General features: G+C 38.5%; 5 protein-coding genes across 6 annotated transcripts; 2 read left to right on the top strand and 3 right to left on the bottom strand.

Moving 5' to 3' along the window:
- Positions 1 to 529: 529 nt before the first annotated feature.
- Positions 530 to 6501, bottom strand: LOC110758148 (FG-GAP repeat-containing protein). Its single transcript, XM_021959954.2, has 13 exons — positions 6222 to 6501; positions 5959 to 6117; positions 5594 to 5842; positions 5349 to 5468; positions 4890 to 4970; positions 4493 to 4588; positions 3791 to 3886; positions 3393 to 3446; positions 3084 to 3287; positions 2876 to 3001; positions 2457 to 2522; positions 1745 to 2044; positions 530 to 1327 (listed from the first exon to the last, which is right to left on the bottom strand). Exons 1-13 carry the CDS (start codon positions 6282 to 6284, stop codon positions 854 to 856), a joined length of 2088 nt encoding a protein of 695 aa, XP_021815646.1. The 5' UTR covers positions 6285 to 6501; the 3' UTR covers positions 530 to 853.
- A 1073-nt stretch (positions 6502 to 7574) lies between these two features.
- Positions 7575 to 14097, bottom strand: LOC110758435 (protein MICRORCHIDIA 2-like). Its single transcript, XM_021960304.2, has 17 exons — positions 13729 to 14097; positions 13590 to 13624; positions 13392 to 13470; positions 13207 to 13296; positions 12893 to 12968; positions 12425 to 12503; positions 12194 to 12322; positions 11518 to 11616; positions 10891 to 10989; positions 10650 to 10796; positions 10367 to 10459; positions 10029 to 10080; positions 9832 to 9943; positions 8973 to 9135; positions 8337 to 8425; positions 8111 to 8153; positions 7575 to 7989 (listed from the first exon to the last, which is right to left on the bottom strand). Exons 1-17 carry the CDS (start codon positions 14048 to 14050, stop codon positions 7873 to 7875), a joined length of 1824 nt encoding a protein of 607 aa, XP_021815996.2. The 5' UTR covers positions 14051 to 14097; the 3' UTR covers positions 7575 to 7872.
- Positions 14098 to 14180: 83 nt separating this feature from the next.
- Positions 14181 to 16336, top strand: RTH (RTE1-homolog). Of its 2 annotated transcripts, none has more exons than XM_021959243.2 (3): positions 14181 to 14312; positions 15172 to 15456; positions 15698 to 16336. In XM_021959243.2, exons 2-3 carry the CDS (start codon positions 15187 to 15189, stop codon positions 16118 to 16120), a joined length of 693 nt encoding a protein of 230 aa, XP_021814935.1. In that variant the 5' UTR covers positions 14181 to 14312; positions 15172 to 15186; the 3' UTR covers positions 16121 to 16336. The 2 variants fall into 2 exon arrangements, with proteins under 2 accessions (XP_021814935.1, XP_021814939.1); XM_021959247.2 differs by having other exon boundaries at positions 14204 to 14312; positions 15169 to 15456.
- Positions 16337 to 17364: 1028 nt separating this feature from the next.
- TRX1 (thioredoxin H-type 1) lies at positions 17365 to 19444 on the top strand. The gene is made up of 3 exons (XM_021959592.2): positions 17365 to 17537; positions 18866 to 18988; positions 19092 to 19444. Exons 1-3 carry the CDS (start codon positions 17448 to 17450, stop codon positions 19239 to 19241), a joined length of 363 nt encoding a protein of 120 aa, XP_021815284.1. The 5' UTR covers positions 17365 to 17447; the 3' UTR covers positions 19242 to 19444.
- Positions 19445 to 19858: 414 nt separating this feature from the next.
- Positions 19859 to 25919, bottom strand: BGAL3 (beta-galactosidase 3). Its single transcript, XM_088244856.1, has 19 exons — positions 25501 to 25919; positions 25302 to 25397; positions 25072 to 25184; positions 24861 to 24927; positions 24649 to 24741; positions 24390 to 24533; positions 24046 to 24134; positions 23832 to 23937; positions 23656 to 23743; positions 23120 to 23238; positions 22868 to 23032; positions 22539 to 22717; positions 22066 to 22175; positions 21886 to 21995; positions 21561 to 21671; positions 21366 to 21479; positions 21079 to 21281; positions 20618 to 20954; positions 19859 to 20518 (listed from the first exon to the last, which is right to left on the bottom strand). Exons 1-19 carry the CDS (start codon positions 25669 to 25671, stop codon positions 20372 to 20374), a joined length of 2562 nt encoding a protein of 853 aa, XP_088100982.1. The 5' UTR covers positions 25672 to 25919; the 3' UTR covers positions 19859 to 20371.
- Between the last annotated feature and the right edge of the window lie 235 nt (positions 25920 to 26154).

Below are 26154 nucleotides of genomic sequence, written 5' to 3'. Positions count from 1 at the left end.
GGTAATTCCAATCGCGTTGTATATCATTTTTTGTGCTAAGTGTTATTTTCAACAATCTTTTGTACTAAAGTTCGTAGCTGTTTGGAAAGGACCACTAATGTAGTGGTTTGGAGCAATTGCTCCTTGAAGGAAAGATCCTGGGTTCAAGTCCTAGCATTCGTGTAATATGTGTGAGTTTAGCATACTATCACCCCTCTCAATAGGAAGGTTCTCCAAAAAAGAGTTCTCCAAAAAAGAGTTCGTAGCTATTTCTTCTTTGAAACCTACTAAAAGTTCACTAGATTGGCATGATTTAGCTGCACCCACCCATTTGGCAAGCACCCTTCGGCAAGAAAAAGGAGACCCAAGAATTCATTAGCAAATAGAAAAAAAAGTAACTTGGAACGTCGCGTGAAGAACAAAATTAGGAACCAATAGATACACGTAATTTTTTCGACAAAAAGAAAAAGCAGGGGTTGAAATACAGCATATAAAGTTTAATTTGTAAGCTTATGAAAAATTAGATGAAAGAGGAAGCAGAACAGTAAAATTTATATACCAAAATTTTCTATATTAAAAAGAAAAAAAACAGTGAATCAGTCTGAAAGCTTCCCTCAAGTTTAAATATAAGGCTTTTACATGCAAAGCTAACAGGAGTAAATGAACTGCTACAGGAGTAAGGCAGAAAACACGGGAGGCAGGTCTATGGCAGCTCGTCAATCAGATGATGTTTCTAAGGCTAAAGGATACAACCCTCCGTCAGGCTTATGCCAATTTTACTTCATCAAAGGAAGATATCAATGAACTCTCTTTGCTTCTTCAGGGCTGTGGCAATCATTCGTTTAGTATATTCATTATGAAAGCAGTGCTGCTTTCACTGAGCAGATGAAGCACGGGGTTTGCCCTTTATGGAGTTGAGGTGTTGGGTAACAAATACGACTCCCATTACAAGTATGAGGCAACCAACCAGGGTGCTGAAGAAGAGGGCGCCTGGTTGCCTGGTCTGTACGAACCCGTACACCCCGGTGTTGGTCACAATGATAAGATCAGTGAGGCCATCGTTCGAGAAGTCCTCAGTGACCAGGGCGTGTGTAGGTGGTGCTGGAAGGTCAACTGATGTTAAAATACTTCCTCCAGGAGATATCACAACAGCCTCTTGCTCTCCAGCAGCAAGGATCACTTGTTGATTATCATGGACTCGTAACAAGAATGACTTCAGTGTAGGTATCACTATACCAGATTCCATCATCCCTGATGGAGATGGAAGATTTGACCATATAGCACCCGTCGAAAGCTGCCACTGCCAAACAGCACCATGACCATGCAACCCAGGGGAGTATGATGTTACCTGAGAGAAACAACACTTTTAAGATTCCAACTCAGCGTAAGAAAACAGAAGCCTGCACCTTGCCGGCTAACAACTGAATTATGTAAGCAATCCTGTGGGATTCATTTGAGCACCTCGAAATATAATCGTCCCAATCCATCATGCAAGGAATTTGTAATAAGCATAAATTATGACAGATTGGATAATCAACGAAATTTCATTCTGAAAACGTCCCAATTTGATGCCAACATTCTAAAGGTTCTAGCAACTTTTGGAGTGATATGACAACTATAAAGGCCAAACAACTTTTTGGTGCAATCTTAGATTCGTGTATTGAAATTAGATTCAAAACCATTTTGATCTGATAATCCAAACAAAGGTCCATTCTCAAGATAACCACAGGAAGAAGACTAAAAGGACCCAGATTAGCATGCATACCTCACCACGATTTGTCAAGAAGACAACATCACCATGGCTTCCCTTACGATGCCTATGGCCATCACTTCTTGGGATGAGAATGGGAGTTGCTACCTCCAATGAAGCTAAATCATGAGTTCGACCAAAGTTTCTTGAATATTCTCCATGTTGGAATAAGTTAAAAAGGGAATGATGGCATATAGAAGCATTAAATAGTTGTTCTCGTACAGGTACACCAGAGGTCGCAACAGCCCAACAGGGGCGGAGCACTTCCATGGATCCACTGGCAACAGTCTGCTCAGCACCATTTCCCCCTACAGCCTGAAGAGAAGGAACATATTCTGTCACGCTTTTAACCCAGGATTCAGCCAATAACAAAATGTAATATTCAAAGGAAAGGCCACCACTTGATTGAAATTCATATGCAAAATAAAATTAGCCACGCATTTTTTGTGGTTGCAGTCACCAATCATAAGATACATATCATTGTGCTTTAGATCAAATTTTATCCATATAATTGCACGAAAGGGCTGGATTAATGTAAGCTAAATTACTCAGCATGCTCCCTGTACATCACTGAACCTCTAAATAAATGGGAAATTGAAGAGGTAGGTAATCAAAACTCAACAGACATTAACTTCCAACATCCACTGAGCAGCTTTTGTTCATTTATTTGGCTGTTCAAGACCAACTGCAGTTGAGATATAAGACTAGAAAGCAAAGAGATATGCACCTGGACATGATCTAGGACTCCATCGCCATTTATATCAGCATGAAGGCCACCCTCTTGAAGATGAAGCTGGTGAGATCAACAAATTTTAATTTTACGGGCTAAGGCAAATATAACATAAATCTTACTCAACACAACATAGTTTAAGCAGAATATATTAATGTAGAGAAGTATGTCCACATTAGATACATAAGCAAAAGGTGGTGACCTAAAACCACAGGAATATTTCCAATTAAAAAAATGTTTAAAAAAAAGGGACTGAGCTGAAGCAGGGTGAATTATCTCAAAATTGAATTAAAAAAAAAAAAGAAACACGGTTGGCCATTTGTTGCCCAAACAGAGGCATGAACAGCTATTATATCAAGTGTAATTTCACTTTGGTTATGGCACTATGAGGGAAATTGTGTGGGCATTTTGTTTACCTTACAAAAAGTGCGACCAGATGCTAAGTGAATAGCTTCTATTCCTTCTTTTTGATGAGCTACAACAACATTAGGAACCCACCAAAGTTGTGTGTGGTTTGTTATGGTAGGAATATATGGAAATGGCTGCATCAGAAATATAAGCAGGTTAAAAAGCCATTTCAAAAGACAATAAAAAATTCTACCATAAGTAGTTCACAAGTCACACCTTCTTAGGTTTTGCAGAGCCAGCATACTGTGCAGCTTTTCCAATGAAGTTAGAAATTTTTTTTGTTGAGTCTTTTCCAGGAAGATGGTTTTCTTCAGGCTTGTGGAAAGGGTAGTTAATAGTCTTTCCAGATGTTCTCTTCAATATTTTCCTTTTGTGCCTCTTGAACCTTGCAAGTTCCAACAAAGTATCTTCTCTTCTATCCTGATGATGGCACACAAATTGGAAAATCACTTGCCATCTAAAAGAAATACAATGAATAGAACAAAAGTTCAATGAATCGAGTAAAAGACAGTATTTTTAACCTACCCAGTGATGTGGCATAACTCCAAGGATAGATTCTCTGAATTCCCTACATTCAAACTACAATTTAACCTGTATCAGGGAGCTTATCTCACAAAAACATATCAGAAATTTGACCCCAACAAGAATGAATCATAAGAAACTACAGCAACAAGAGAGAGAGAGAGAGAGAGAGAGAGAGAGAGAGAGAGAGAGAGAGAGAGAGAGAGAGAGAGAGAGAGAGAGAGATTTCCATAAGAGCTCATTCAGGCCCATGTCAAGGCAGAACTCAAACATGTTATATGTTTGGCCCATTTCACAAAATTACTATACAAAAAGCAATGAGTATAGGGACAAAGACATCTGACATTGAGCAACAGAAACAGGTAAACCATGCCATTTTATAAAATGGCAGAATAGCATACCTCTCCTGGTTGACGACTGTTCAAAGCCTGAACATCAAGCTTGTAGTTATGCTGTGGAATTAACCGTGATGCATCTGAAGAATGTTCTTCGATATTCTAAACAACCAATAATATAATTAGCTACTTGAGAAGCCAGATAGTTCAATAAGCTTAACCAAAAGATAAATCATCTATTTGAGAAGAGGTGGACACTAGGTAGTAGTGTAATAGCAACGCTCATAAATTAGACCCTACGATGAAAGCTTCTTGCTTCTACACCTGCTAAACATTATACAAGAGAAATTCTGGACATTTTACACTAAAAAGTTAATGTCTTGAGTGTTTGACAAATTGATGATATATTACAATGGCAGCACAGTTCTAAGTGTTTATAGACTGATATAAAATTCTAGGAGAGGTACTGAAGTATCTACACACCAAAGCTCAATGAAGATTAGTATTATAATGGAAAGCAACCCACGTTAATAGTTCTATTTTTGGACTCTTCAATAGTTTTCAATGAGTCTGCGACATACTTACTGATACCCAAGTTGTACACAAAATGGAAAAGGACAGGGAAAAGAGTCATCCTCCAAAATAGCAAAACCTCAAGAAAAAGGAACTGACTTTCTTTTCATGGGGAAATCCTTTTAGCATGTCATGAAGCAGAAAAGTGCCAAAATAGGAAGCATGTGAAAAAAAAAAAGTAACAATATAAAGCACCTCATTCTTTCTGGTCCATCGAATTGCTCCAGAGTCACCAGCAAATGCAAACAATGCAAAATGGCGTAAATCCACAGTTCCTGAATTCTCAGAAGCCTGAGACAAATAGAAATAATCATCAAAACACTCTACTACTAATAACCAAAAAACAAAACTCTACTATGAATAACTAAACAGAAAAAGAACTCCAGCTGTTATTACTGGCTTTCTATAGTTCATCCATTTAGAAGCTCAAAATATAAAGAGAACATATACACTATCATGCCTTACACCAAAAAGTTATAATGCTTCAGTAAATGTAAAAGACTGAAAAACAAATTATCTACTCTAACCACAAAAAGAGTAATTATGAAATCATACAAGACTTTTTCATGCATAAGCCAAAAAATGCTTTTACCTCCTTTTCAGTCAGATTTCTTCTATGCTGATCAGCACTTCTCTCTGCCCTCCCAATTTCTTCAAAAGGGTCCAGGGAAATCTAAAGATCACAGAAGAAATTATTTCTAAGAACATTGAGGAATGATTAACATTTAGAGTCATCAGATTAAACATTAATACAGCATCAACAGGTCAAAATGCAGATGCAGGAATGCTAAAAGTTTGTGATGACATTGGATGCAGGACTTCTAAAGTTAGTGGATAATGCCTCGGCCATCATACCCGATGAATTGTTTAGAAGTTATGAATCAAGAAGATGGCCTGCAAACTTTGTAAACAACCTTGGCGGTTGGGGGAATTTGTAATCATACATGCTTTATCCATTACTTCTCCATAACGGAAACCAGAAAGAGAAGTTTGACTTGTCAACCCAGAATAAATGTAAACAAAGTTAACATAAATACAACAAAAAACATACATGAGGCTGCATTTCCATCCTTCCACCAACAATCACCAATCCTGTATCCCCATGCCTCAAGGTGTAATTGCTTATGGAGATGGCAATCTCCCTATGATGAGCATTATGTGGAAAATCCTCCTGTGGAAATGCCAATAACAAGAATGTGCATTAAAACAAAAAGCACCATTACGTCACTGGTAGCTAATGAGCCAAGTAACCATTTTCCAAGAAAGGTGTGAACAAAATTGAAACTTGCCACAAACCTGCAAATTGACTTCCCAGAGCTTTTTGAGGTTGGAATCGAAGCACATGACAGACCAACCCGATGTAACAACCACCAAAACCTGCCTGGGTCTTTGCCCGGGTCTGAGCTTGTCGATAACCCCGGTAGCCATTGCCACAGGGCGTCTGCCGGAGGATATGCGGATTTTGTCAGGCAACAGGCTCACCTCCGCAAGCACGCGAGCATTACTGAATCCTTCATCCACACGCCTACTATGAGGCTCCAAAACCTAATGACAACAATAACACAAAACCCCCAACCATAGCCAACAAGTAAGCAACAACACTGCTTGTTATTAAAAGAAAGCTAACATGAAAATGAAGTGAAAGAGTGAGAGAGAAAGACCTGGATTTTGGCATCGTGGCTGGCCACGAGGACTTCTTTCTTGCCGTCACCGTTGAGATCGGCGACGATCGGCGGAGGGAGACGGTCGGCTTCGTACTTGATGGGGTAGTCATCGGAGAGATGCATCCATGCCTCTCTGAACGAGAAATCACCCTCGTGCTGAAATTCCAAAAACAAAGCCAATCAGAAACAATTCAATTCGATTAAAAAGAATGAAAAATTCGTTCGTGCTTAGGGTTTGTTAGGGTTTTTGGGGAGCTGACCTGAAGAGAAAAGAAGATGGCGAAAGCAGAGAGCATGAGAATGGCCAAATCTCGCTTCCTCATGTTGAAGCCACGTCCAGTGAGAACCCAATTTTGCAGGGGCTACAGTGCTTGCTTTGCTTGCTTAGCTGCAGAGTTGAGTTGAGCCTCTGAGTCTCTGAGACCGTGAGGCCGTTACTTTCGGCTAGATTTTACCTCCAGTTTCGGACGACGGCGTTCTGACTTCCGAAACCCCTTCCTCCCTCTTTGGCTTTTGCCACGTTCGTTAAGGCAATAGACTACTGCAACGGTAGTACACGTCACCATTTCTTTCTTTTTTTATAATTACATTTTTGCTCATCACCAATTTGTATGTTTAGATGGAGAAAAATAACTAGGAATTTACCTAAGAGTTGGGAATTGAAGAGTGGAAATTGATATTTCTATTGTTTGTCAACTTAAGCAAGGAACTTATTAGATGACATGCGGAAAAAATCATAGAAATTGGGGATCAAAATTCACAAGTTTAATTTCCGCCATAAGAGGCGTTATTTCGCAATTTCTATTGAGTAGGAATTCATTTTTCATTGTAATTTCTGTCATTTACAAAATTCAACATATATAAATCCAAATATTGAAATTATTAATTGTCAAAAATTTAGACGATAAAGATCTAAATTTTGTCATTTAAGAATTCTATGTAATTTTCAATTCCTTTACCCAAAGAGAGAGTTAAGAGTCAAAAATGTTAGCTAGAGAATGTCTTAATCTTCGACCCAGAAAAAAAAAGAGGCAAGGTCTTAATCGACCTGATGGCCCCAGTCCACCCCGCTGCTCGTGCTAATAAGGTAGTCCAGGCCAACCTTTCCAAGAATGAAGCGTCTCACACCACAGAGTCGAGGCAAAATCGTGGCTTCTTGTGCTATACTCTAATTGCAAGGAGAAGTTCTACCCGATGGAAGGAAGATAAATTCTTTCTGATCAAGGGGGCTTGGCCAGGTGAAGAGGAAGAGGGGCAAAGGGAAGAATGGGGCTTGAAGGGCTAGGACCTGAACCGCCAGAGATCTCTTTACAAGCTATTGTTGGCCTTCGCACACCGCAGAGCATGCGAGTTTAGGGACTACTTGAAAGAAAAGCCATCACCATTCTGATTAGGGACTCGTAGCTCACTGAACCTGAAGTCCTGTTTTTATTCCCTCTTTTCCAAAAACCAAAAAAATTATAATCCATATTAATCATATTAATCATAGTCTATATATTATAGTCCTAAAAATATTTTGGACTGTGCCCGCCAATTCGCACCCATGACATTAATCTGTAGTAATCTCGAGGGAGAAAACTAAGGCAACAAATTGTGTAAATGAGCTAGCACTGTAACAAAAGAAGGCAACTTAGAGAATAAAGAAGCTTTGAGGCTTCCAAAGAGTTGCATTCATTTTTTTACATTTCATTACATACGTTCATGTACATTCTTTTGTAGCATTCTTCAAAAACTGCTATTGTATCCAGAGCTAAGGTGGAGTAGGCCTGTGAAGCGCAGTCCAAAAGCACAAAAACACGTGATCTATAGTTAGGGTCTATACACATTCAGAAGGAGAAGTGTCGGCAGGTAGACCTCTTCAACGTTGGTCTAGTTGCAGTGACTGGTTCAGAATGTAGTTCTGAGATTTTATCAAACCGTTTCGGTAGGTTGTTTCATTATCTTTTGCTTCCTCTTTGTCTCTAAATATGAAGCAAGTTGAGCGCTCTTCCTTTTGGCCATCTCCAATTCCTTCTCTAGGTTTTCAATCTGTTTCATTCCAGAAACAAAAGGCAAAACTCAGTATCCCATTATTCAAGTAACTCAGGCAGAAAGTTGAAGTGATGAAGTATGAATCAAAGATGTAATTTGGATACGAGTTTATACATACCGTCTGCCTCAACTCAGTCTCCTTCTGCACCTGTGCCTCACACCTGTAGCAAAAGGGTTTTGTTGGGTTCAACACAACAAAATCATAAAGAGCCACATCATATAGCATGTGAATTCTAGCCCTACCCCCAACTAATATGTCTGGTACTTGAACCTAGAGGTGTTCATAACAAGGACCTACAAATGAATTCCAGACTATTTTATCAAATATAAAATTAAAATGATACCTCATGAAAAGTTGTATATTCTCTTCACATATCTCATCAACTGACATGGGCTCTCTATTGTCGGAAGACATCACTACTTCCGATGACTTCTGCATTTGCATTCAACAATGTAAGAATATTTCAACCAAAAAGAAAACTAAGGTAATGATACAGAGAAATAGAGGATCCATTGTGGCCTATTCCCCTAGAAACCATCGTACACAAGACAACATTTTTATATTTTATAAATGTTTGTGAACATGAGTGTGGTGAACCTGCTGATACAATGTTCACCTAAAACTTCAAGTGGCTGTGTCAATATATTCACAGTTAAGCATTTCAGGTGATTATTGGTTAATGGTATGTTCCTTGTTTATTTACTGACAAATAAGATTTTTCAAGTTAGAACTAATTCCTGCACATTGCAATACATAACAACATATGATAGTCATAGGAAAAAATGAACATTGCAAACATTTAAGACACTGAAGCTAGTGACCAGACTGTCAGCAAACTCATCAACATAACTCCTCAGCCATTTGGACATCCACGGTAAGGAGTTTAACCAAGAATGTTCCTAACCTGCATGTGCTAGCTGTCAACTATACTAAATAGATTGGGATAACAGTGCTAAGAAGCAAACAAGAAATCACTTACACTTCGCGAATCATTTTGAAGGACATTAGCAGAAAGACCAGCCATAGTTTGATCCAGATGCATATCTTTTGGTGTAACTCCAACAGAAGGTTTAAAAGTCTGATCCTTCTGCAGGTTGTGTGCACCAATGGGCTGATATCCCACAAAGTGACAATTGGTTTTCCTGTCTTGTCCAGAACAATTTCCACAACTCAGACCAGTGTAAAAATACGTCATTCCGTGTTGGAAAAACACATCAAACTAAAGTACACCAAACCATGTGTGTTTGTGTATGAGAGAAGGACGTATGGAAAGCATAAACGGACACTAGTAGAGCGATTGATAGTACATTGACATATTTCATGAGAGAAACCCTTCTGATGCATAAATGTATACTACTAGATAGCACACCTAATATTCCATTCATCTATAAATGCCAAGGGAAAAATGCTTGGAATCTAAAATGGAGACCAAAGTTTGCTTCTATGGTGCACTCGTTTTAACTTTTATGAATGTCTAGACCTTCAGTGGCATCAAGCTCCAACTCATGGAGTGGAAGCTTCTTCCCTGAGACCACTTTATAATGGATAAAGAAGTATGCAATTTTCATTTTTATTTTTGGATTTAGTATTGTTTACTTCTCTTTTATGCCTGGTATTTCCTACATACACCCCCCAGTGCGCCTATGATATAAACCCTTTTGCACCTTTTTAATGGAAGTAACTTACCACCAGTTTCTTTTTCTTTTTTTTATTAGGACCAAACATCCTCAACACTGAAACGACAAGAGTGTGGATTGGCGCAGCTAAAATGCTATCCCTAGATTCCCTACCCTTATGGGCAAAAAGTTGCCTGTAAATTGCAAGTTAAAGTAACTCACCAGTACTCATTTACCATTTGTTTCAGCCTAGATTCAAGACGGAAAAACAATGAAGATCTCTCAAAATCCTGCTTATCATGTGCTGGCTCTATAAAATTTGCTTCAAGAATTCCTGTAATATGTACATTAATAAAATTAAGTAAATGAATACATCCAGAACATATCTACGTGAGAAATACAGAGTTAAAGAATGATACCAACAACACCGTTCCCTTTCGAAGAACCATCAGCTGTGACTTTCCAAAAGGGCTGCAACAATGTAAATAAACTCACTGCCTTAGTAAACTAATTGGAATTACTGGCCCACAATTACACAATGCTCATCCTTATCATGTAACCAACTTGGAATCCCATAAACTTTCATGGAAGAACTCAGCTGTACAGGGATCAAAATAATCTACCGAAGTTCAGAACGCTGTGTGACTAAAAATTAAATTCCGATCTTGAACTTCCATATGAGATATATTAATTCACAGCGAAAGCAACGTAAAAATCAAATACATAGAAAGTGCACTTCAGCATTATCAAAACATACCCTGATGAGGCGATTTTTATGGTACAGGTTGAATCCACTAACTCCAAGATCAGGCGCCTCCTTTATGAATCCAATGGTTGTTTCCACTATAACCTTAAACAACGAAATCATGATTTTAAAACCTACTCTCTTTGTTTTTTCAAAACTATAGAACTTCCACAGTGACTTTTATTCATACACTTGAGATTACTTCTCCAAAACCTCAAGAAAACTTCAGAGCTCAAGAAGATTATTGCAGGGAAAAGGAAAGATCACTAGATAAGGATTGATGCTTTTATCTTACCTCATTCAATGTTGTTATCTGAGGCCTGTATGTTTTAACTTCTAAATATTTCAAGTCATCTTTAATATGATATTGCTGTATAGGTTTTCCCCTTAATACAATTTTGAAGTTCGTGAATGTTCTGAGGTACAGAATGGAAGCATATGCCTGACCAAAAGAATATGGTTGAATTAGAATCGTCTCAGTCTGTCAAACCAATAATGCTGAAAACAGAACATTCCATAAAATTTTGATAAGTTACCCTCAATGAATAGCGCATACGGTAAGATATATGGGATTGTATTTTCTGTTGTACTTTAGTTGACTTTCCACCGGCAGCTTCATCTCTCAACCGTATATCCTACATCAAACAAAAGAACCACAAATACTATGAATATTAGGATCCTCTAATCTATATCAATGAATATGTTCCCTCCAACTTTTGAAATAAAGTATATGGAGTACCCTGTTAACATTAATCTATTAAAATTGTACACAAAGTTTTGCATGCTTGATGTCACAAAAAATTTTGTGTATGTTTGCATTTGTGCATGTTTTAAGGGGTTGAAATATCATACAAAGCACTTTTATATTCATCATTGTGTAGAATAAGTTATAAGATAAAAGGATCATCTTCAGAATTGCTGAAAAAGAGAATTATAGCCAATTAGTGGTTATCAGGGCATAGTTTAACTGAGTTGACTTAACCAGTTAATGTGGAACACTATATCATTCAGTTATTCCGTTGAAATTCTGAAGTTCAGACATGTAGATGAATTTTTTTAGTAAATCAGTAATTCATAATAAGACAGTTCTTAATATATATAGCTAAAATATGTCCTTAAGAAAGCTTCTACAATTTACGTTCTTCTGAATAAGTATGGCATACCTCATCATCATCATCAAAACTCAGTTCATATATTCCTTCATCATTTAGCCACAAATTGTATATAACTATTCTTGTTCCATGGGCTCCAATTTCCTCAAACTGGAAAATAGAAATTATAAAAACAAGAACAAGAACAAAAAACTAGTCAGGGAACAACGTATGTTGACGGCAACCTATAAAATAGTAAGTAGTGCATGCAGTAATCAGAGCCTGTACATTCGGTTGAAAAAAAGGGCAGCCTGTATATCCACTACTGTGGTTGTAGAAATGTGATAGCTGAAGGCATCATGGCATGCTGGAAAAATTCAGTGCAGGCACTAACTGGGTGGCCTTAGTAACTTCAGATATTAAAACCTATTTCCCTATTTCTCAAAGGATATCAAAGAAAGGGCAAACCAAGCATATGTTTCTGCCTGCAACACCACAATGGGATTGTTCAAATCCATGTACCAATATAAACTCTTTGTTCTAATGGCTTAAGGAAACATGAAGACTGAAAGCAAGGGCATCTCCGGCATCATAAATCTGTAACATATCCACACAACCCCTTCCAACTAGGTAACAACCATCTGAAAGCAGATACTACCAATGTACAACTTCTGTCAAACAGTTGCTTTTAAGTTAATAAACTTAGGTAGATGATGATATTTCTGTAAGAAGACTCAAATCAAATAACCTGTAGCATGAGATCCTCCTTCGATGCAAAGGGAGACCATTCTAGGATTGTTTTCAAATTAGAAGTCCAGTCATCCTGCGAGCCATAAGTTATTGGTTCAACCCAGTTTCCAGAGATGTCAAAATCAATCTGCAATACAAATAAAACTGAAGTGTTAATTGTGTACACGTATTTCACTGCAAAGTCTCAAGGAGGAAAAGAGAAGCTTGATGTTAACGGGCCAAACAATACCATTGGAACAATAACATCATCCTGTCCAGTTCTCCGGAGGAACGTATAAGATAATAGACCAACACTCTGGGTAGCTTTGCTAAAAGACAGGTGTAAGGGGAAAGTAAGTCATAACATTGAATTTTTTAACTCAATTCTGCAAGCGGAAATTTTATTTATGTCAAGATAAAATAATTAGGGAAAAAGAATATACTAACCCACATGAGTGCGCATATATCAATCAATGAAAATTTTGGAAAAATCACACAAATCCAAGCTAAATGCATACACAACCATTAGGTTTAAATCGTAGCTTCAAGTCAGAACCTTTAGTTTCATGAGGTTGGATGTGTTAATCAACCATATTTGGGCATATGATTGTAAATGCGTGCGGACGTAGTGGAAAAGAAATATGGTAAAGGGCGGGAGTTGATTGCGTCAGCTAGTTTGACAGGAAAGTATTTAGAAAGAAAAAGAAATTAAAAATACCCTGCGCGAATTGCACGGCTGAAAACAATGACATCAGCACCTAGCCGCATGGTACTTGTCTTGAATCCATTACCATCTGAAATGTAAAAGCTTGTCAGACGGCAAGATGAACAAAAACATGCAAACACTTGCAAATATTTCTTTAGCATAAACAAAACAAATTCTAAAACCTAGCTATACATGCAATTCCTTGAAAATTGGTCCAACAAAAATGACATCGTTGAAAATAAACATACAGAATCACATAACTGTGCAAATGATATACTGACAAATCAAGCCAACAGCTAATGAAACAAAAAGATCGGTATAATTACATTGCCCAATAGTCGTGTTTGCCTTCTTAGTAGAATAACCCAAGCTCATGCATTTGCGCATACCTTCAGGATCCATTCCCCCACCATCATCTGCACAGAAAGCATCACCATTTGCAATTTTTCTTTACTGTTTAAGAAATCACATATCAACCACCAATTAATAAACTTAACAATTGAAGACATACCTTGGAAAAGTAAGGCTGGGGAGTTATCTTTCACAACATCAATTTTATCAACTCTCACAAAAGTTGCACCATTTTGTACCTTTATTAAGGTAGAGAAAAAAAAGAAGAAAAAGGATTTAGTGTCTTACTTTCCTTTTTCTTCACTTTTGGGTGCATAAACACATATAGAAAGGCATAACAGCATAAGCTAAAGCTCACCTCATCAACAGCATTGTCCAATAGCTCAGCAATGGCTGCAAACAAAAAACAAATAAGCAGAAATAAAATTGACTGAATTAGTTGAAAATTAGGAAGAAACCCAATTTCGCTAAACATGTAAAGAGGAAGAAGAGCTTACCGCCAAAAGCCCATTTATGCGAAGTAGCATTGGAATGAAGAAACTTGGGATGGACCCGGGCATGCTCCAGCTGCCCTTGGGCAATATAGGGCCTGGCGGTGGGTCCCACGGCATAGTCGCCGGCTTTCCAGAAACTACGAGAGTCTAGGGTTTGACAGTTGGGAGCCAAGGGCTGTTGCTGCGGTTGAGGTGTGGCTTGCGGCGGTGCTCCGGTCGACGAGGCATTGTTGTTCTGGTTCGGTGCTCCGACTCCGGCACCGTTATCGTCGTCGCTGTCTAGCTCCACGACAGGGATGGCTTCCTTCTCTCTTTTAGGCGCCATTTCGAAGGCTCTCGCGTTCACAGTAGAGTAGCTTCACTTCTTTTTTTGGCATGCTCCTCAATAGGACAAAACGCACCGTTTTGGAGGCGAAAGAGAGTAGTTTGGGCTTGGGCCGGTTGGTGAGGGCCATACTTACTAACCCACTAACCAAACATATCAAAAGCACCAAAAACACGCATTGTCTGATTTGGTCTGAAGCTTGAAGCATCGCTGGGTGCTGCTGGGCTCATTTTCTTGACGACGATTCCATTGCCATTCAAAGGTACTCTGCTTCTCTTCCTCTGTGTCTACGATTTGTGTTGTGATACTGTTTTTGCTTTTAGCTACGGTTTCTGCAACCCCTGAAGTTTTCCTGACAGTTTCTCTTATTGGGTATCTAATTTAGGGTAAAAGCAAAACATGTAGGCAGTTGGGTGATGCCTCAAAGTATTTTTATGGTTTAAGTTAGCTAGAAATGCAATTAAAGATGTTGAATTGGGGTTAATAAATGCTAATCGTGTGTGTGTGTGCGTTCCCAAACTAGATGAATATAGCAGACCAGTATAAGGAAGGAACAGTTTTACTAGCTTCTGAATTTATGTTTGCTCCCCGAATAAATAATTTTTTTGAACATTTTTGTGATATGGTGAAGAAATTTCTTTTGGATCTTACCCTTATTACAGTAGGCGATTTCTAAACCAACGAAGATATTATGGCATTACCGTGTCCCATAACCTTATTGGAATAATGGAAAATCTCTTTTTTTAACAAGAGGATTTAATTGTAAGAGTTATCTTGACCCCATGCCATTTTACATAGGAGAAAATAGACGACTACAATTTGATAATGGGGCAATCTCTACTGTTAATGATTTTTTGATAATAGCTTTTCCCGAATTTAATTAGAGTTCATAATGTGTCATAATATTTGGTTGCAATTTGTTTGATGATCTGCTGAAATATGCTGCTTGTTGGAAAATATTGTGTTCTGTTTGGGAAAGAAAGCATTTCTTTTTATTTTTGGGACAATGCATTTGTAAATTCTCTGTGTAAGTGAACTTGGTGCCTTTTATTTTGGAAGCACCTTTGCATTCCGAGCCAGATTTATGAAAAGTATCTAATGTTTTTGAGGCAATTCAGCAGCTTCCAATTTTGGCAATGGAAACAAGTGCAAGCCCTGAGCACAACTTGATGATCGATGGAAGTGCTTCGCCAACTCTGCAAATTGACCCTAGAAGAGCCCGGTTTCCATGCTGCATTGTGTGGACACCCCTTCCTGTTATTTCATGGTTGATTCCTTTCATTGGCCACATTGGCATATGCAGAGAAGATGGTGTGATTTTGGACTTTGCTGGGCCCAATTTTGTGTGCGTGGATAACTTTGCTTTCGGAGCAGCGACTCGCTACATCCAAATAAGCAAAGAAAAGGTATATGCAATCTTCATATCTGAACCCTGATTTTGGCTCCTATGTAGTTACCTTTTATAAACCTGTTGCCATTACTGGAGTGCAATTACTATAAACCTGCTTCATGAGCAGGGACATGCCTATATACCTTTATTTGGTGCAATGAGTAGATGGGAGCTGCTCCCTTAGTCCAACATTTTCGTTTATGTATTGACCTGCTATTCCTGTCTTAATTTGTGTTCATTAAAATTTTGACAAGCAGTGTCACTCTATTCCCAATCCATCTGTGTGTCAAAGCGAGGATCAATACGGGCAGGATGAACCCGGAAGAGACATAATGACATGGGATGATGCGCTTCGGAAGGGCACGCAGGAATTCCAACACCGATCTTATAATATTCTTACCTGCAATTGCCACTCCTTTGTAGCCAACAACCTAAACAGGTTAGGGTTTCGTTCTGGTGGGTGGAATGTGGTGAACCTTGCAGCTCTGATCTTCCTCAAGGGTAAATGGGTGAGCACGGCATCCATGGTGCGGTCCTTTTTACCCTTTTTAATAGCATTCGGTCTTGGAGTTGGATTTGCAGGTTCAACCTTCCTAACTTACTTAGGATTCTTCACCGCATTTCTTGTTGGATGGTTTCTTCTTGGTACTTACTGTTTCAAGAGTGTGATCCATTTGTAAGATTTCTGTTATTTGAAGTCAGTCATACAGAAACCTTGTTTTTAGAGACGTGTGATTCATGTGTATACAACAGTGGCATTTGCCAGCTACTTTGGACATTTTAAATAGCCCCTGATCTCTCCTGTTCATTTCTAAGTGTTTGTTTCCTCCTAAGAAGGCATGTGATCCAAGAATTGAGTGCTGTTCCAATTTTAAAGTTTATAGTTTGTTCTTTTATGTTGGTTTCTTGGATTTGAACTCTGCTTTGGTCTCTCCGACAGATCGAAAGCTTCTGTTACTATGTTTACGTTTATTGGCATTCTCATTATTTCTTAAATAATTAGTCAATTAGCAAGTCTCCAATGAATCAAACGTGCATTCGGACCTGACAACATTAAAACGTAATCATGGTTGGTGGGATAAACACTATTTACAAATTTAGATTTTGTGGGATTTACGTACCGTAAATAATACGGATTCTACTAATAAAACATAGCAATCTTAATGGTGTGAAACAAATCAAGATTGGATTTTAGACACAAACGATTAACCAATTAGCCCTTTACTACAAAATTAAATTATATGGGAGAATTTGATTCGATTGAACTAAACCATTACTTTGTTTGTTACTTTAAAAGGAATCCAACGATTAATTTATCCTAATCCAAGCTCATTACTCCATTCTTCACCGCTTGATTTCACCCCAAAGGCACTAAATCATAATTAGTTTGTCCTCCGACAACAATGATGGAGTCACACGTGGGCTTGAGGATTGCCCTACCCTACAATGCGACAATAAGAACATAACTTCTTCTTTTTTCCACGTTCAATCAAATGACTTTAGAGCAGTCCAAATTACATAGCAATGAAATGAAATGAATCTAGAGATATACCAACACAGCAAGCACAATCAAATCACATGATATATTAGGTGACCACCATACCTTGTTTGTCCGAGTATACCTAACCGGATGCCCTTGATTCTTGCAAGTCAACAGTCAAAGTCTACTCTATCAACGGTTATGATTTAAAGATCCACGGATCATATTGTGGGCTAGCGCACAATACGTCCACCTAACAGCAGCGCTACATTACGCTCGCATTAGCGGTACGTCCATTTACGTTGCATGGGAATCTCCTTTTATACATTGTCCTTATCGATCGTGGCACATTCGTAATTAAACCTAATACTAAGGCCAATTCGGCAGTGACAAACAACCGCGGTTTTTCCTTTTCTTATTTAAGCCAGTGAGAGAGTCCGAAACCAACATAAAAAAAAGCGGACGCGTTTATTCTGTGTGGTATTTTCTGTTTGTTTCTTAAGAAAATTGTAGAGAGCGAGAAAATAATGGCAGCAGAGGAGGGACAAGTTGTCAGTTGCCATACTCTCGATGCATGGACGGAGCAGCTCCAGAAGGGCAACGAATCCAAGAAGCTGGTATTTTATTCAATTGCTCACACCCAAAAAAAAACAATTTTTTTCATATATATATTTGGTTTGCTGTTTGTGGTTTTGGGGTGATTGGGTTAGTACTTTTAATGAATCTGATTAATGGGTTTTGTTTGGTTTTTTTTTTTTCGTATGGAAAAGAAAGAGATTTGGTTGGTTTTCGCTTGGTCTAGATTTATGTACAAAGCGTAAAGATTTGGTTTGGTATTCCTCATCATCCATGCATGAATGAATTAGCCTGATTGCTGCTGTACCGTAGGCAAAGAGGTTCTGTTTGTTTGAATTTGGAATTTTCTTTTGAATTTTGTGATTCTTCCATGGAAATTATGAAGCCCTTGGCTGGATTCGTTCTTGGAAAACATGTTGGTGAAAGCTGTTTAATAAATTGGCTTCGTTTATTTAGCATTTTGTTCAAATTCAAGCGTCTTTTGTTTCCTTTGTTAAAAGTAATATGGAACCTCTTGTTAAGTTTTGTTCGACTCCACTCCACCCTTCAGTGTGTCCTTTATTTGATATCATATAACTAGTTCTTAGGAGAAACACTTACATGAAACAGGATAACTTTGCTATTCCCAGGTAATCACAGTATGTTATGCGTGATAATTTTTTTATTCTAAGTTAGTAGACGCACAACTTTTCTTTTAGCTTTTTTATTATCTGGAGGAAACAAACAGCCAAGGGGCATATGTGTTCATTCTTCAATCTTAAAAGAATATTCCAGCTCAAAGATAATATTTTCCTACCACGTTTATTGCGTTTGCTACGATTGTACATATAAGAATCCTAGGTTGACAACGACTTCTTTGTGCCCCTTATCTTGATAAGGGTATATTGGTGGAACTACATCATGTTGTCTCTCTGACTTAGTCGTTCTCTGTTTTTTATTTTGACCCTCCTGTTACTTTTTCATTTTGGTACCGTGAAATGTTCTTTGTACTGTCGAGCTTCTCTGTGAAGCACTTTTGCTTATAAGTGCTTTTATTATAAAAACGTTGAAATTTTCATAAGAAATTCAAGTGCTTCTTAAAAAAAAAAGCACTTCTATATTTTTCTACCAAACGCTGTTAAAAGTGTTTTTCGTTGTTAAAAAATACTTTAAGCCCTTACAAAAGCACTTCCAAAGTATTTTCCTTCTCAAAGCAGCAGATGTGTCACTGGGACTAGGCTTCAAGAGGCCATGGTGTAGTCATAAAAAATAGTCATGATAGGATGGGGGGATAAGGTTTTTGTTTTACTATTCACATTTTTCTCACAGTAAAATTGTATTGTATTCTTTTACTTCTCTTTCATGTTCTGAGATCATCAATCAAATGCAGATGGTCATTGATTTCACTGCTTCATGGTGTGGACCATGCCGCTTCATCGCACCATTCCTGTCAGAGTTGGCTAAGAAACTGCCAAATGTCATATTCGTAAAGGTTGATGTGGATGAGTTGAAGGTAACATACAAAAATAAAATGAAATCTCTCCTTCTAAAAGTAAAACTGATTTTAGAATAAACTCATTTGCAAGTGAATTTTGTTTTGTTGTTGTTGTTGGTAGTCTGTGGCTCAAGACTGGGCCGTGGAGGCAATGCCAACCTTCATGTTCCTGAAAGAAGGGAAGATAGTGGACAAAGTGGTGGGAGCAAAGAAAGACGAGCTGCAGCAGACTATAGCAAAGCACGTTGCTTCTGCTTCTGCTTCTGCCTGATAACTTATGATATAATTTGCATTATATGCCTATTTATCTTAGACTACATCTACATATATAGCAAAAGCACATGGCCACAGACCTTATGATGCGCTATCAATGTAGACTTTTATTATAAGTTATAACCCCTTTCACTTGTTCTAAGTCTTGTGTGGTATTTTTCATATGGGTATTGCTGCATAAATACAGTTCTATTTAGCTCATTTCATGGTTTATGTTTGCACTTTATGCAAATCTATGAAGTTAGCAGATGACATGCTAGTTTGGCATACTGTGAAAATTCCGTATAGTTGCGGTAGGTACGTCCATAACTTGAGAAGGACCTAGGATGCATAGTTGCGGTAGGTACGTCCATAACTTGAGAAGGACCTAGGATGCATGAGTACATGCTCTTAACCACTTGAGCTACAAACCCCTTGCCAGGAGTACATACTCTTAGTCATTTGAGCTACAAACCCCTTGCCAGTTTGCGAGTCTGGTGTGTTTTTACTTTTACTGTTGAAGGCACTATCATCAAATCGTAAATCATGGGAAATTATTTGCCTTTTTTACTTTCCCTTTGATAGAGGATTCAAAGGATATGCCATCAGAGACAAAGCCGAAGTAACACATTGAAATGGACAACACAAATCTCTCACTTTTCTTTTCATTCATGAACTGCACAGTAAACAAATGGTCATGCTAGGATCCATTCCCAACATGAACCTTAAATACTTAATTAGTTCTGGGGCATCCTTTTTCCCCAACAACAGATGAACAGTAAATCATTCAACAGAAAAACACATCACTTCCCAGTGCCCATATATCCCGTTAAAAGGCCGGGGACCGGGGCTTGACCCCTAGGGACCAAATTGTAGGACCCCAGGTTTCCTACCAACTCACCTAAGTAACAAGTTCACTACTTTACACAACTTCATTAAGCTCACTTAAATTAACAGCTAATTGCCTTTTGGCTCCAAACATAGCTACTACTACTCTTCATCAGAAAGAAAAAAACTATGGCACTCCACCTAACTACATTTCTATCTCGCTGTACTTGAACTCTTATTCTTCTTTGCTTGCCTCTCTTGCTGTGGTGTATAATTATGGGATTAGGTGCAACAATTATGGTATGTTATTTCACACTTTCACTAATCCCTCAAATTGGGTTCCCCGGTCGTTGAAGCTATGGGAGCACAAACAGCTTCAACTGACAGCCGCTTCAACACTTTCGGACATGGATCTCCGAAGTTGCTGTTGGATATGGTGACTGCACATCTCTGCTTCCCTATGCACTTCTGTGATCACAAAAGACAAAAAAGATAGAACACAGTTTTTTAAAAAAAGAGGGTAAGAGTACTAGTACATTATGAAAACTAGAAAGCACTGTTAAGTACCTTCTGTAATACAGAATATGACGTGGCGGCATGGCAAGTTCCTTCTTGGTAGCTCCCACAGGTTCCCAAGGGCGTGCCGAAGCTAGCAAATTTAATGGAAGAGATAGCCTGGCCTGGGTTACACCGTAAATGCACCTTGGGGCTGTGGAAGTCTTCAGCTTTTCCATAGCTTTCGATGTGCCAATTCTTTATTGTTGGGTGGTATTCAGCGACCTCAGCACAAACACTGCTCACCGATCTCTTTACTAGAGAAATTCTTGAGGGATCCCCTCCAAGTTCCTCAAAAATTACCAACAAATTTTGCATTGGTTTTAACCAAGACCGAGGCACATGGTACCTGAAAATGAAATCCACGTGAAATTGAAGGGAAGAATTTGTTTGCTGAGTAAAGCCACGAAATGTTTATGCCATACTTTCATACTACAATTCATGTAATAAATTTTCATCATAGGGTTACTTACACTCGTTGTGTGGGTTGGCCACAACCCATTTGACACTTTGGAGGCCTAAACCCTCCAGCATAACTGCAACCATTGCAATTACCATTAGCAAATGCAGTCCAGTATCTCCCAATACTCTGCCCATTGATCCATATTTGGCCCTTTCCCATTCCTTCCATGTCCAAAGCCAATGGCTCATCCCCTTCGGGTGCATTGAAAAGAGTCTGCAAAGTTAAGTGAGTGAGTTTTAATAATTCAATTCCCAATTTTCCATTACAACATTGAGTTCCATTTCCTTTGTTGCCTACCTTGTGCCAAGTCAATGGCTGCTGTTTTTGTGCAGCTAATGATCCTCGCATCCAATCAACAGAGGAAATAGCATTTGGAGATACAAGATTCATGGCTTCTCCTTTCAATCCAACCTGTCAAAGTATCAGGGATAAGGGAAAACGTTCCTTTGAATATAAATAAAAAAATTTGATTTCTAAAGTAAGATCACTTACCTGGTAGGTCCACTTCTGCCATGACAAGTCCCATTTTCCTTGGTCTAGTCCATGAAGTGCAACTGGGCCAAGGATTCCAGTATTCCATGCCTCAAAGTGGCCCCCCACATTCTTCAACAAAAAACAATAATTTTAAGTCAGGAAGCAAAGAAGGAAAACAAGAAGAAACCTCACTACCAAAAGTAAGGTTTGTGTAGAATAGTAATGAGGTTAACTGTTCATTCATTTCATGATTGCAAAACAGATTCCTCTTTCTTTTCTACTAGGTTCACTATTACTCAATATAGAATATGAAAAATTAATAATCAAGGGCAATGGAACTAACTGGTAATCCAACAGCAACACTCAGCAGTGCGATTCTGTTTGTTCCTGCATGTAGATTGACCTTGCCAGTATATGTGAACCTCCTACTCTGCCTTGTTCCGAAGGAAGAACCTGTAATAATACTTGTTAAAGTTTTTACTACTAATCAGCTAGGGGATATCCATGCAATAAAAAAATGTACCTGAAAGTTGTCCATTAATGAAGATGTGCACAGCATGGCCTGTTGATTGAACAATAAGGGTCGGGAGTTCCCCTCCACGCAGGAAGGACTCAGATGAGCCAATATCAATGCTGCAGGCACATTGAAACAAATACGATGCTTTAATATCTATCTTTAAGGTCTTTTTAAAGCTCTCATATCCTCACTTAATGTTTTTTTTTCCTCTCTGGTCAGAGTCGGGATATCACTGAAGGCATATGTAACACTGTCCTGAGCATATTTGCTTGTTGCTTATGTCTTATGTCAAATTGCATATTAGGTACTTCCCATAGACCAAGATGGTCAAATCGGAACATTCTTTTGAAAGGCTTTCTAAGAATTCATTGCTAGATCTTTCTTCTGTGAATTAGAAATACTTCTGAGAAAAACAGACCAACTGTGGAGAAATCATGAGATGGTGATAAAAAAAAGAGTTAGGTTTAGGAAATTCTCACCTCGTTATGTACCACAGGTAATCAGTACTATCCCTCGTGACATTTATCTGTTCCAAGAGACCAGGAGCGGTGATTGTTGAGCTGTCATCCAGAGAATTAATATCTTCATCATAACTCTCCCATGATAGCTTCTGAATATTTGTTGGTAACATTTCCATTTGTGATGTTTGAACTCCAACCTGGGGAGAAGGAACAAATGACTTCATCTTAAAAACTTTAAAACCCTTCAATGCTACAAGAAAATGAAACAAAGGAAATAAAGATTTGTGTTCCTGAAAGTGTGGTCACAGATTCTGTCGAATACACATATCACATTCCAGAATTAATACCTTTGCAGTGTTAAAGACTACATTTCTGCAATCAGGAAGGATACTGATGGACCAAGGAGGCAGGTTGTAGTGCATGTTATTAAACATCACTCTTGCAGCTGACTTGGAATCGTGGTTTGAAAGAAATGCTGCGCAATCCCCTGATTCTGAAGTGTATACATGAGCCTGAATATGCAAAAAGATACCTAGAGTTTAGCAAACAATAACAACTTAAGCAAATACAAAAATCTAGTTTGAGAAAGAGATGAAAACCTGTTGAAAATTCCCCAGTGAAGTGATGATAGGATCGGCTGAAACTAAAGCACGTTCGCACATCTTAATAGCCCTATGAAGCTCCTTTAGATGACCGTACTTTGGTTGCCTGATTAAACCTATCAAGTTTAAGGGTGGAGCAGTTAGCTATATTATCAAAAGTTCAAAGCTTACATGCAGTGAACTGGTATATCATTACACACACAGATATCCAGCTTGCTTAAGCAATTACTAGCAAACTCATCATTTTGTGGCTGTAATATTTGAGATAAGACTGATGGATGCTGAACATCTGTGCATGTTCAGATCATCAGATACACCTGAAAGAATGCAACCCAGTAACCCATGTAACTCATGGTTCAGTTCATTTTGTGGTTGACACCCATCTCTCTCTCTCTCTCTCTCTCTCTCTCTCTCTCTCTCTCTCTCTCTCTCTCTCTCTCTCTCTCTCTCTCTCTCTCTCTCTACACACATAATAAATCAAACGGAACTCCTGTCACTCCTTGGAAAGAAAGCTGGTAAGTTTTGGTTCTCACCATATTCGTCTAATGGAGCGTCATAGTCATAGCTGGTAGTGATGAAAGGGCCGCCCGCTGTGCGTCCAAAATTAGTACCCCCGTGATACTGTTTCATAATGAAGCACAGGGATTCAGTTTTATATAGGTTTTAAAATTTCACATTCGTACCCTCAAAATAGAAAAAGGAAACTGACCATGTAATAATTAACAAATGATCCTCCTTTCTGTATGAATCTAGCAACTGCATATGCTAAATCCTGAACTGGTCGTTGGTGAATTGGACCGCCAAACTCCGAAAACCTTCACATTTTTGTTGAAGGAAAGAGTGAAAAGAATGTATTTTCATTTGTAGCAAATTAACAAACAAGCACAATAAACATACAAAGCAAACAAGCATAATAAACATACCAGCCACTCCAAGCCTCTGTCCAAATCGTAGGCTTGTAGGGTTTGTTGGGAGCGAAAGAATCACAGTAGAAACCGTTACATGTGTTTATCTGCCACCATCATGCACAAAACATTTCAGTGACCTCTTCGCAAAAGATAGAATGAAACTAGAAGAGATCTTTAATAAAGAATGAAGACACAAGTCACACAACTCTCTTTCTCTTTTATTCTTTTTTTGTTCAAACAAGTCACACAACTCTTTAAGAACTCCAGAATCGGTAACCCATTGCAGGAATGTTAACTAAAGGGAAAATGCAGAACAAGACAAGCTAAGATCTGCAGCACAAATAGTGTTAATTGCTCACCACTGGATCTGGAGCATCTTCTTCCTTGCACATCACCCACGGCACCCCAGTTCCCAACCCAACAGCCATATTTGCCGCCCAAGTCATGTAATTATGGCCAGCCGCTCCAAATAACTTACTCTGTGCTCCGTACTCATTCTCAATCTGAACCAAAGGGAAAAAATTAACAGATTTCCTTATAACTTGACTCAAAATAGTTTAATTTACTGCCAAAAATGAAATCATAGAGCAAAATGGAAAATCCAAAAGGCTCATATACCTGAGAGAGGATGATGGGGCCACCCTGGGATTCAAACAATTTTTCACTCTTCATCAGTCCCACAATCTTTTCGGTGAACCCTTGCATTGCCCTCTGCAACACCAGAAGTTGTACATTATAAAATTATACTGAATATATCCCAGCAAGCTCCCTAAATTCTTCTTAGACAGGTTATGCAACATAATTAAGAACATACAGTAAGGAAGATTAACCTTGAAAGGCTCATTGTCCGTTCTGAAGCTGATGCCCGGAACATACTTCAACCAAACGGGAAACCCCCTAAAAGTCAGAGAGTCAGAAAGGTTAGAAAATTTGTGTCTAAAAAGAAAAAGAAAAATGTAAAAATGGTAGTGAAAATCCTCAAATGCAAAACAAGAGCCAAGATAGTTAGATCGAGAAGCACAAAAAAGAGAGAGGGAGTACCCAAAATTCCATTCAGCACAAACATAAGGCCCAATGCGAAGGTGAGCATAGAGCCCTGCTTTCTGTATGGTCTTGAGGAATCTCACCAGATCGTACCTCCCTTCAAAATTGTACTGAAACCCAGCACAAACACAGCAACATGCATGATTAGAAGAGAAACTAAAAGGCAAACAGAGCAAAACAAAGTAGAAAACTTGGAATGTAAAATGAAAAGAGTAAGTGAAGAGTACATTGCCGGGAGAAGGCTCATGCACATTCCAGAATACATAGGTTTCAACCACATCAAGGCCTCCATCTTTTGCCTTCTGTATCAGATCTTCCCACATCTAAACAACCGACAAAATGAACAGAGGGAAAGAACACAATTTTATGAAACAATTGTTAGAATGGAAGACAAGTGAAATGGCAAAATGGGAAAGATTTGGGTACCTCAGGAGTGCTTCTGGGATAATGTATTGAACCAGAAATGAGGATTCTTCTTTGCCCATTTATCACAATGGCCCTCCTATCATAGGTGACAGTACATTGGACAAGCTGAAACCCCAAGAAGCAAACCAAGCCCAGGAACAAGCACAACTTGGAAACTGAGTTGGTTTCCATGTTTTGCCTTTTCTCTCCGTCTCTCTATCAACTCAAATGGTAGACAGAACTCAAAGCAGAGAATGAATTGTGAAATGTACAGAGAGAGAAAGAGCAAGAGCAGCTAAGAGTGCGGTGAAGCAGCAAGACCAGCAGCAACAAGGTCCATTCACTTCTTTGGTGTCCCACACTCACAGGCCTGAGACTCTGAACTGAGCTATATAATATATGTATATATATAAATTTGGTCACAGAATAAGATAGGAAAATACAGAATTGTATTTATGATTTTTTGTGAATAAATAAGGTAGAGTTACACATGGACCTCTTTACCAACTTGGGGTTAAGCGTTTGGTTTGGAGTGAACCTGTATTTATTACGTGTGTAACAGATACAAACAGCTTGCACCCCTTCACAGTTCACAAATCACCACAAGTGTCAAGGCTCATCTCTGCGTGGCTTCAGGCTACACATGGAGTGGAATTATAACCTGTCAAACAAGCG

Source organism: Prunus avium, chromosome 7 (assembly GCF_965620075.1).
Source record: "Prunus avium chromosome 7, drPruAviu1.hap1.1, whole genome shotgun sequence".
In the NCBI taxonomy this organism is placed as follows: domain Eukaryota; kingdom Viridiplantae; phylum Streptophyta; class Magnoliopsida; order Rosales; family Rosaceae; genus Prunus; species Prunus avium.
This window is presented reverse-complemented; position numbering and strand designations above follow the sequence as displayed.